Source organism: Chamaea fasciata, unplaced genomic scaffold (assembly GCF_029207755.1).
Source record: "Chamaea fasciata isolate MVZ Bird 193981 ecotype frontalis unplaced genomic scaffold, bChaFas1.0.hap1 SCAF_121, whole genome shotgun sequence".
Taxonomy (NCBI): Eukaryota; Metazoa; Chordata; class Aves; order Passeriformes; family Sylviidae; genus Chamaea; species Chamaea fasciata.
In genome coordinates this window covers 109068-120241 of record NW_027094206.1, presented here as the reverse complement: position 1 = coordinate 120241, position 11174 = coordinate 109068, and the positions used below count along the sequence as shown (strand labels likewise).

The following is an 11174-nucleotide window of genomic DNA, read 5'->3' as shown; positions in this document are numbered from 1 at the left end:
GTAGGGCGGGAGCGAGGGAGGAGCTCATTATTGGTGGAGCGTGGCAGGGGCGCGGCAATGGGCGTGGCCTCATTATCGTGCTGGTATAAATAATGAGCTCGGAGACACCCGCGGGCGCGGCACCGGGAGCTGGAGTGGGGAAACGGGAACTGCACCGGGAGCGGCCGGGGGACAGGTACCGGCATCGGCATCACCCTGGGAGGGCGGGGACCGGCCGGGGGACAGATAGCGGGACGAGCATCCCACTGGGAGGGCAGAGACCGGCCGGGGGACAGGTACCGGCATCCCCCGTGGGAGGGCAGGGACCAGCACCGGCATCCCCCAAAAGAGGACAGGGACCTGCCGCAGGATCGCGTCCTGTACCGGCATCCTCTGTGAGAGGACGCCGGGAAGGCACCGGCAGCGAGCGGCGGAAAGGCAGGGACAGGTCCCGATCCCGATTACCCGCACGGCTGCGGAGATGGGCAGGGAGTTTGCGGGATCGCACGGATGCGGGATGTCCCCATCCCGGTCATCGTGGTCCCCTGCGCAAGGACCGAGCCCCCTGCGGGTGGCAGAGCCCGGGGTGTGCGGGTTGGAGCCGCGGGGTGACCGTGCTGCCAGCCCGGTGGAGGGGTCTCCTCGACGTTGTCCCGAGCGTGTGATTCCCTCTCAGGGAGGGAGATGGAGCTCCGGCCCCCGGCGGGGATGGGAAGAAGCTTTCTAGAAACCGGGGTGATTGAGAGAAGTGTCCCATTTCTGCGGGTTTTCTCAGCTTCTTCCCTTTTGGCATCGCTCAGGTTGAGTGCTGGAGCCCCTGGAGAGGGAATGGGTGCCCCCATTCCTCCAGGGACGAGCTGCTCCTCGTCCTTTGGGGCAGCCAAAGCTGTGCCCTCCGTGATGTGTTGGTTGCACAGCATCCCTAAAAACCAGGGGCTGTGCTCTGAGTAGCCAGAGCCATCTCTGTGTCCTGCTGGGCAGGGGAGGAGGGATGGAATTTGGTGGCACCGAGCTGCTGGGAGCCCATGGCAAAGCAGGGACCACTGGCTCTCAGGCTGTGCTGGGAGCATCCTTGTTCCCCCCCCGAAATCTTCCAATGGGGCTGCAAAAAACAAACGAACGAGACAGAGGCAGTCCAGTAAAATTTAGAGCCCAAAACCTCCTGGAAAGTCGATCCAGAGGCTGCTGATCCCTTCTGCCAGGCCACCAGCTCGTGTCATGCCCTGGAGGTGACAGGGAGGGTTGAGCCTGGCACTTGGCTTCCGGCGGTTGTGTGTTCCTTATCCCTGTGAGGATTTGGGATGCAGTTTGGAGCTGGCATCTGCTCCCCAAACAGTGCCTGGTGAGAGGAGCTGGTGCCCCCTCCGGGACAAATCCTTGTGCCAGGGACAGCTGTGGCACCCCAGGGTGGCCTGCCCAGTGTCACTTGCTCAGGTGACAGCACAGCTGGGGGCTTTAATCCCCATCCATCTGCTTCCTCTGTGATTTATCCTTGCAGCAGAGCAGGAATAAGCAGAGCACTGAGTCAGCTGCTTGGGGCACAGCGGAACTTTGGTAGAGCTGGAGGAAGGATTCGTAGTAACTCAGAAGGAAATTGCCTCGATTTTCTTCTTTTTTTTTTTTTTTTTTTTTTTTTCATTTTAAAAGAAGCAGAGCGTGGGGTGGGTGGTATTTTAATCCTTTGAATCCTTGAATTAATCATTTGAATCCTTGAATTACAGAACTGTGGGATCCCAGAAGGGTTTGGGTTGGAAGGGACCTTAAAGATCATTCTGTGGGCAGACTTTGGCGCGCGGGGCTTCCAAAAATCTGCAGGCGGTGCCACTGCCAGCCGAGCACGGGGCAAACCATCCCAAATCCCTGCTCCCCGGCCGTGCCGGCATGGCACTGGCCGAGCTGACAGGGCTGTGTCCCTCCCTGCAGGATGTGTGACCGGAACGGCGGCAGGCGCCTGAGGCAGTGGCTGATCGAGCAGATCGACAGCGAGCTCTACCCGGGGCTCATCTGGGAGAACGAGGAGAAATCCATGTTCCGCATTCCCTGGAAGCACGCCGGGAAGCAGGACTACAACCAGGAGGTGGACGCTTCTATTTTCAAGGTAGGGCACAGGTAGTTGATGCCGTTTTCTTGGTGGTTTTTGTCCCTTTTGTGGGACGTGGCCACGCTGTCTCTGGGGTTTACATCTTTAACCCTTGCAGGAGATGCTGTGGTTGGTCTCCCAGTTTTCTGGGTTTTTTTTGGGATGACCTATTCCTTTTTGTCAAAAGTTAGGACCGGTTTTGGGTTTTTCAGCATGTGTGACGTGAGAAGCAGCTTTTGACCCGCTCTAAATTTCTCATCAGCTTCTCTTGATGCAATTCTGGATTTATATTTAAAAAAAAAAAAACTAAAAAGACTTTGCAGGTGGGAAGGAAGGATTTCATTGAAGGGGGAGGGGTTTCCCCGTTTTGGAAAAAAATGGGAAAATTCCATCCTGAAGCAAAAAGGTCAGGTCTTCCCCAGGAATTCCCTTCCCTCTGACTCCACTTCCAAGTATCTGTACTTGGTGAAGGAGGTTAATTTCAGTAACAACTGGTTTGGGAGCACTGACTTACGAGGATAGCCTTGAACTCAGCCCTCTGAAAATACAGAAGTATCTACGAAAGAAGTCAATATGTATATATAAAAAATACATTATAATTTTCATTCTTCCTTCAGTGGGAAAATATGTTCTCCTACCAAAACCACAAATTATGTTCTGATCTTAGAGAAACCAGTTTATTTAGTTATTAATTTATTAGTCAGGAGCTGAAAAATGAGGTTTATTTTGATTTTTTTTAATTGAGCAGCAATTCCTCGTGTTCCCAGCACCTCCTGACCTGTAGGTGCAGCAGTGAACCCACACATGGTGATTTTGACCTCTGCTTTTAGTTGCAAACCTGGGTTCTAAAAGACTTCTCTGCATTTCTGAGGCAGGTAGTACTGCTCTGCACCCCACCCCCCAAAAAAAAAACCAACCAAAACCAGGTGTGGTGGCTGTGCAGGTGGCCGCAGTCTAGGAGTGAAACAGCAAATCCCCAAGAGATGCTTGAAGAGGGTGCAAGATGCAAAATGCTCTCTGCAACCCCAGCTCTTCCTCCCCGAGAGGCATTGTGGAGCTAACAGGGAGGATTTTCTTAGTTTTTTTTGTGTTTTTTGTTCATTTTTTCCCTTTAGGCCTGGGCTGTTTTCAAAGGCAAGTTCAAGGAAGGTGACAAAGCGGAGCCGGCCACGTGGAAGACGCGGCTTCGCTGTGCCCTCAACAAGAGCCCTGACTTTGAGGAGGTGACAGACAGGTCCCAGCTGGACATCTCCGAGCCCTACAAGGTCTACAGGATCGTGCCAGAGGAGGAGCAGAAATGTGAGTCCCCCAGGGGAAGGGCTGACCCCTGCTGTGGGTCCACGCTGTGACCACAGCCCTGCACCTGAGCGAGGCTTCCTGGCCAGGCCCTGCTCTGTGCTCTGCCTCTTTGCTTGTCCTGTTTGCAGTGTCCCCCTGGGGTGACAGGGAGGGGAGGAGAAAGGCCAGACTGGGGTTTTTTAACCCCTAAACGCCCTAGGAAATAGGGGACAGCTGCAGCCTCGTGGAAGCTCCCATCCCCTAAGGATGTGTAGGGGCAAATTCCACCTTCCCTGCCTGGGGGAGGGACGTGAGCCTCGACCTTTTTTTTTCCTCCCAACCCCTGCCCTGTGAGGATGGTGGGGAGCTGCAATAAATCCCTTTTCTTGCTGGAGGAGCAATAATTTTGCAGAGAGCTGCTCTGATGTCCGGTGTGGCTCAGGTCACACTAACTATAGCTCTACTTGTGGTTAGGGGGGGCCTGTGTGCTTTGTCCTTTTTTTTTTTTTTTTTTAAGTTAAAAACTTGCAAAAAAGGATTGATTTTGCAGTCAGGAAATCTGCCTTTAGCATCTCTGTCCCCCTCCAGCCCGTTCACACAGGGGCTGGGCTGCCACTATGCAAATGGCACTGCAGGTTCCCACCAGCAGCACCGCTGCCCTGGGGAGGCTGGTGGAAAAAGGAGAAGCAGCAGCCCCAGCCCCAGTCTCTGGGGTGCTCAAAAAAACCCCAGACCCTCTCCTGTGCTCCAGCTCTGTCTCTGTCACCAGCCAGGCTTTTGATTTTTCTTGCTGCTGGTCCCTGTGCGGGGCGGGGGAAATGAGTTGTAAGGTGATTTTTGGAAAAATCAGCTCAAAAAGCAGTTCTGGAGGGGCTGTGAGCCTCTCCAAGGTGCTGTTCTCGGTTTCATAACTTTCACTGGACGAAAAGTTTCTAAAACCCTTCAAGAGGAGCTGTGCTTGGCAAGTGTGGGTGTTCTCACTGCACCCCCACCTCTCCTTCCAGGCAAAGCAGGGATTGCCAACGGGAGCGGCCTGAACGATGTCACGGAGATGGACTGCAGCTCCTCTGCCATCGACGACCTCATCAAAGAGGTGAGGCCTCACCTTGGCTGCCTGCAGCTGCAGTGGGTGCTGCTCAAGCAGCCTGGTGGAGCAGCGCATTCCCAAAATTCCAAAGCTGCAGTGCTGGATTTGCAGCTGGTCGAGGTGAGCCAGCACCAGGACATGGTTCTGCTGGGAGCGAGCTTCACCAGGGACAGGGTCTGTGACAGCTCTGTGCCCCTTCTTGGCCTCTTCACACCTGGCTGCTCCCCTTGAGGGTCTTATTCAAATGTACAGCCCGAGCAATACCAGCCTTGATCTTTCCAAACCCCCCAAAATTCGGTTGGCATTGTCATTTGGAGCCTCCCTGAGCGCTTTGAGTGCCCTGCTGGAGGCATCAGACCCGCCCTGATCCCGGTGTCTGCTGTCTCACAGCCCTCCTGTGTGGATGAGTACCTGGGGATCATCAAGAGGAGCCCCTCACCCCCGCAGGAAACCTGCCGGAACCCCCCAATCCCCGACTGGTGGGTGCAGCAGCCCAGCCCTGGTAAGTAGCCAACAGCCTGTGTGGCATTTGGGAGATTTTTTGGGGCAGGAAAAATCTTCCTGTGCAGGGGATACAGAATGGGAAACATCTTATTTTATCTTCCTTATTAAGAATGTTTGAAGTGCTCATTGAGAAACCCAGCTGGGAGCTTTTGCTGGCATTTCCCGTGTGGGAGCTGGGAAACCTGGGACACAAAATGAGGGGGCTGGTGGGGGGAAACTGGGGGATTGGGATTTGGGAGCTGGGAATGCAGGCTCAGCTTGACTTTCTGTGCCCACAGCGTTGCCCCTGATGAATGGATACTCCAGCTACGAGCAGTATCATTCAGGTAAGGCAGCTCACCTGGCCAGCAGGTGCCCCTCTCTGTCTGTGGTGGCAGGAGGTGGCTCTGACTCTGTCCCCCACCTCGAGGGGGGCTTTGCTTTGGATTTAGGAGGTGCTGCACCCTCCTGGTTACCCACATTTCCCTGCTGGGATGGATCCTGCCTGGTGGCACGGGGGCAGAGAGCAGTTGGGATGCTGGGACCAGCCAGCCTTTGGGATGGCGGGATCTGCCCACAGTGTGGGGGGAGTGTGGAGCAAAGGCAGGAGGAAGAGGTTCAGTATAATTCATGGCCTTAAACCAAACCACCAGAAGTTCCACCTCCCATGGAGGTTGTCAGAGTGCTGGAACAGCTGCCCAGGCAGTTGAGGAATTTCCCTGTCTGAAGACATTCCAACCCCACCTGGATTTGTTCCTGTGTCACCTGCTCCAGCTGACCCTGCCTGGGCAGGGGGCTTGGACAGGGTCATCTCCAGAGATCCCTTCCAACCCCGATTCCATGATCCTGTAATACTGGGAGCTCTCACTTGCTGGTCAGCCCTGGACCAGGCTGGGGGAGATGTCCCTCCACCAAGCAAGGGCCAGGAAATTTGGAAATTTCCCAGGAGATTTGGGATTTGGGCATGGCAGTGAGGAACAGCTCCATCCTCTCCTGACCAGATGTGCCCGTCCGTCGCCTCCCAGGTTATTCCCAGATGGTGATCAGCTTCTACTACAGCGGGAGGCTGGTGGGCCACGTCAGCACCTCGTGCTCTGAGGGCTGCAGGATCTCCCTGGGGCAGCCCTCGGGCCACGGGGAGAAGCTCTACGCCCCCGACGCCCTGGAGCACGTGCGGTTCCCCTCGGCCGATGCCATCCAGAACGACCGCCAGAAGCAGATCACTAGGAAGCTCTTCGGACACCTGGAGAGGGGAGTCCTCCTGCACAGCAACAAGCAGGGCATCTTCATCAAGAGGCTGTGCCAGGGCAGGGTGTTCTGGAGCGGAAACACCATGGCCTACAAGGACAGGCCCAACAAGCTGGACCGGGAGGAGGTGGTGAAGATCTTCGACACCAACTTGTTCTTCCGAGGTTTGTGGGAGCCTCCTGCACCCTCTTGCTCTTTCCTGTGGGGAGTGAATCCCTGCACTGGGTGGTTTAAGATGTGGTGATCAGCCCTGGATGGCAGCAGTTTAGGGTTGGGAAGCCTTCAGGAGGGTGGAGGAGGGGATGGGATAACAGGGATGGTCCCTATGATTCTGGCCAGAAACTCCCTGGAAAAACAATTCTGGGATCCCAAAGCCTTGGGACATTTCACAAAGGGTTTCTGCAGCTTGAACCCACTGTGAGACCCCCTTGGGCCCTGTGGTGGGGTTGAAAGGGTGGAGCCCTTTTCCCTTGCACCACTTTGAAGCCACCACTGCTGGGTTTCCAAGTGCTCCGGATGAGCAGGTGACACTAGCACACCTAGGAAGGAATAATGTGGTGTCTGGGGTCCTGTGGCAAATCCCAAAGGTGGAGGCTTTGCGGGGTGTTTGATCCCAGGGATGTGTAACAAAGCTTGCAGCCTCTGGAAGGCGAATTCCAAGTTCTCCTCTGTCCTTGCAGAGCTGCAGCAGTACTACAACAACCAGGGGCGCTTCCCAGACAGCAGAGTCATGCTGTGCTTCGGGGAGGAGTTCCCAGATGCGGTGCCACTGAGGTGTAAACTCATCCTCGTCCAGGTACGGGAGAAAAAAGGGACCCAGACAAAGGTGGGAATTCTGCCAGTAGAGCTCCAGCCCCTGGAGCCACGGGGCATTTGGGTGTCTGGATGAGGGGTGGAAGTGTGGTGCTGCTCCACAGCCTCCTGAGAGGTGCTTGGGCTGCTGATTATCAAATTCCTGGAGCTGGGTTTGCAAATGGAACTCCCTAAGGGCACAAGTTTTGTGAGCTGCAGGGAAATCTTTGCTTTTCCTCCTGATCCTGTGTTGGCACTGGGACTTGTGCCTTTTCCTGTGGGGAATGGGGAAGGAAATCCCTGGGCTGGTGGATTTAGGGTCAGTCAGTGGTGTGGCCAACAGCCGTGACTGGCAGCAGCAGGGTTGGGAAGCCTTGGGAGGGTGAAGGAGGGAATGGGATGTGGGGTCAGTCCTCGTGGCTCTGGTCAGAAACTTCTCCTTGGAGAAGCTGCAGCAGTTCTAGGATTGAAAAGGCTCAGGACAGGGGATTTCTGGAGCCTTTTGGGCCAACCAGGCTGTGGCAGCAGGGACATGACAGGGAGGGCACAGGGAGGGTGTGGCAGGGACCCACCAGGTCTCTGGGGTCCTGTGAGGATTTCACAAGATCAGAGACTGGTCCTGTGCCTCCTGCACAACTTCGGACCTTGTCACCTCTTGTCGTCTGCCCCAGTGGATCACTCTGGGTGTGCTGGGACACCCCCAGCCTGTCCTTGCACCTCAGTGCTGGCAGGAGCTCCTGGGCCTGCTCCTTTATTCCTGCAGGTGGAGTCAGACCTGCTGTCCTGGCAGGACCTGCCCACCTGTGCCCCCCACCCCACCTCCACTGGATGGAGCAGCAGGAGATGTCCAAAGACTGCCCTCTCCACTGAGAGTTCTCCTTGGACACGTGTTTCTCTTTCATGCCAAAGCGCAGTGAAATTTGGAAACGGATGCAGAGATTCCGTATGTAAATATTAGATGTGAAAACTTAGGAGTTTTTGACCTTTTTCTCTTTTGTCCCAGGTGGAGCAGCTGTACCTGAGGCAGATGGTGGACGAGGCTGGGAAGAGCTGCAGCTCCAGCCCCATGCTCCCCATGGCTGAGGAGCCCCAGCACGAGCAGGGCTACCGGATCTTCCAGGACATCTGCGCCACGCGCCCGCTCTTTCGAGAGAACCAGCAGATTGCAGTCTGAGCCCTGGTCCCCTCACAGCCTGCCAGGCTGGGCTCATCCAGGCCCAGATTAATCCCATCAGAGCCAAAAATCCCTTTTTTTTTTCCTTTTTTTTTTTTGGATTTTGTTCTTTGCTGTTTCCGGCGCAGAGTCTCTATAAATCCAGTGGTGAAAATGTGAAAATTGCTGTGAGCGAACAGGTTGGATGTTCAGTGCTTGTCCTGTAAACAACTGATGATAAAAGTGACTTTTCTAGTCCCAGGACTGTCTAGAGCTCATGGCTGGGGGACGAGGGAGCATCCAAGCTGTGCAGGAAGGTCAGGGCTGGCTTTGCTTTGTGTTGTTGCCTTTGTTGATGGCCAGTCAGGCAGAACCGAAAATCAACAGCTGTGACCACCTGCCCCAACGATCTGCAACTCAGACCTTGCTGAGGGCAGCAGTTTGATGGGAGGTGACTCTTGGAAAAGCCTTAGAATGCTCAAATTTAGGAAATCATATCCAGGAATCAGCTTTCCCCCTTCGAGGAGTCCTGCTGATGGAAGGCGGCGTGTGCCTCCCGAAGAGAACTCCTGAAATTCCTCTTTATTTTTGCTGTGAGATTTATGTGTTCCTCTTTCATGCCAAAGTGGGTCGAAGTTTGGGGACTGATGCGAAGATTCTATATGTAAATATTGAACACGAAAACGTAGGAATCTTAATTTTTCCTGACCAGAGCCAGAGTTTATATAAATATAGAAGAATTTTTTTAATTTTTCAAGATTGCAGCACAGTGTGAATAGCTTGGCTTCACCCTCCCAGACACACGTGTGGGGCTCTCCCAAGCGTGTCCAGGCAGCGTCATCCATGTGTAAATCCTCATTTTCACAGCCTGTGTGTGGCCTCAGCTCTGGGGAGCTGCTGGTGCACCCCAAAGCAGGACTGCACATGTGTGCGTGCCACCGAAGCTGCCTATTTATTGTATGCCTGAGGTTTATTAGATTTTTTTTTTTTGGTAAATTTTTATATCTCCTTGCAATTAAAGTGCTATATTTTGTATTTCTCTCGCACTGTGGTTTTTGGGTGCAATGAGTGGGCTCTCAGAGGTGGTGGGGTGAGTCTGGGACCTCTGACTCGCCCCTAATTTGGTTTTACCTGTGGTGGGGTCTGTGTTGAGCCTCTCTCACCACCTTCCTCTTCCAGAACTTCCTGGATTCTTCTCCAGGCAGGAAAGAAATGAGTCAAAATGCTGTAATGCAGTGGAGGGAGGGAAATGGGATCACTGGAGAGCCTTCATTCCAGGGAGGAAGGAGGAAGAAGTGTCCCTGCTCATCTGCCACAGCACTGAGCTGGGTGTGATGCTTCAAGGTCATGGAGTGGGGGCAGTTTTTTATGGTTGTGCCCAAAAACTTCCTCGTTTCCCATGGGAGATGGGAGCATTCCCCCACTGTCCTGTGGTGTAGTCCCAGCTGACAGCCAGGTGCCTCCCTCATTCCCTGTTATCCCTTCAGGGGGAGGGGAATTGGAAAGAAATAAACCTTGTGGATTGAGAACAGTTTAATATTTGGAAGAAATTCTTTACTTGGGGAAGAAATTCCTCCCTGTGTGGGAGGTGAGGCCTTGGCACAGGTTGCCCAGGGAAGCTGTGGCTGCCCCATCCCTGGAAATACTCAAGGGAGGGTTTGATGGTGCTTGGAGCAATCTGGGCTAGTGGAAGGTGTCCCTGCCCATGACAGGGGGTGGAATGAGATGAGTTTTAAGGTCCCTTCCAACGCAAACCATTCAGGGATTCCAATTATAAAAAATATCAAGTGATTGTAAAGAAAAGGAAAGAGGAATAAAAGCGAGGGGAAGCAAGTGCTGCACAAAACTATTGCTCATCCCTGCTGAGAAGAAAATGAAATCTATCCCAGCAGAAACCAGGACGCTTCTCCATCCAGATTCCTCAGGGGTCTGCTCTAGGGGGGATGGGAGAACCAGCTTGAGCTTTGTGCTCAAACATGAGGATTAAGGGAATTCCTCCATCCTTGCCCCAGCCCTGTTGGTGGGATGCTCGTGGTCCTGCCTGTGCCCTTGTGCTCATCCTCTGCAGGCATTACAGCACTTGGGTTTGGTGCTCGTGAGAAGAGCTGCCTGCACACCAAGATTTATTTAGGGTGCAGCAGGATCCTAAAGGCAAAGGAGACCCCAACTCCTTTAAGCTCCTATGGGATGCTGTGCCACTGAGGTGGGGATGGCACCTGTAGGTGCACAGTGAGCACTGCCCACCCTTTCTCTGCTCTTCCTGAAGATCCCGCAGGATTTAATCCTGCCCTCACTGCTCCCTGTCCAGCCTCCTGTGGGGCCTGGCGGGGTGGAGGTGGGAGCCAGGCACCCGCTGTGGGCTGTGCTGGTGGAACAACACGTGAAACACACGATGGGCTGGAGCCTGGCACACCAGAAACCCCGCTGGTGGTTTCCCCAGATGTGCAGGGCCAAGTCCTTCCTCAGAAACCATCACCTTGTGCTCGCCTGGAGCCACCTGCCCCTGCCCAGGGCTCTTTCAATTTCCACCCCAGACCGCGGAAGAGCCGTGGGGAGCTGAGGTGCCTTTTAGTGCACGGGTTATTTTTAGCGTTGCCAGAGCCCAGAGCTCGGTTTGGGACCTTAACCAGCCCCGTGGGTTCCGTCCCAAAGAGATTCCAAGAGGGAACACCTGGTGGGTGAGGAGGGACTGGGAAGGAGCCACTGGCATGCACGAAGGGTGACGGGCTGGGCAGTGGCTGTGGGCAGGGGTCCTGTTTTACCCAGGTAGGGCTTGCAGAAGTGTTGGGTTTAATGCCAGGATTTGTCTTGGGTTTAGGCCTCAGCTGGGTTTCCCCATCCTGCCATCCATCACCAGGAAGCCTCTGAGGCTGATGCTCCAGAACAGATTTCAAGGTAAATGCATTGATTTCACACAGGGGTGCTCTGGCCCAGAGTCACCGTGGCTTTTGTGAAATTCCAGAGGGAATTCCTGCACGTCTCTCACTCCTCCTGGCTCTGCCATCCCCACCTGGGAAGCTGGTGGGGTCTGGAATTGCCCCAATCCAGAGTCAGTGCCTGAAACCTGGGCACCC

At 54.5% G+C, this 11174-nt stretch overlaps 1 protein-coding gene across 1 annotated transcript; it reads left to right on the top strand.

Annotated features, from left to right (window-relative positions):
* The first annotated feature begins 125 nt into the window (after positions 1-125).
* Positions 126-9135, top strand: IRF8 (interferon regulatory factor 8). Its single transcript, XM_066208071.1, has 9 exons — positions 126-175; positions 1903-2077; positions 3175-3358; positions 4342-4430; positions 4815-4926; positions 5207-5254; positions 5933-6319; positions 6836-6951; positions 7951-9135. Exons 2-9 carry the CDS (start codon positions 1904-1906, stop codon positions 8119-8121), a joined length of 1281 nt encoding a protein of 426 aa, XP_066064168.1. The 5' UTR covers positions 126-175; position 1903; the 3' UTR covers positions 8122-9135.
* Positions 9136-11174: the final 2039 nt, after the last annotated feature.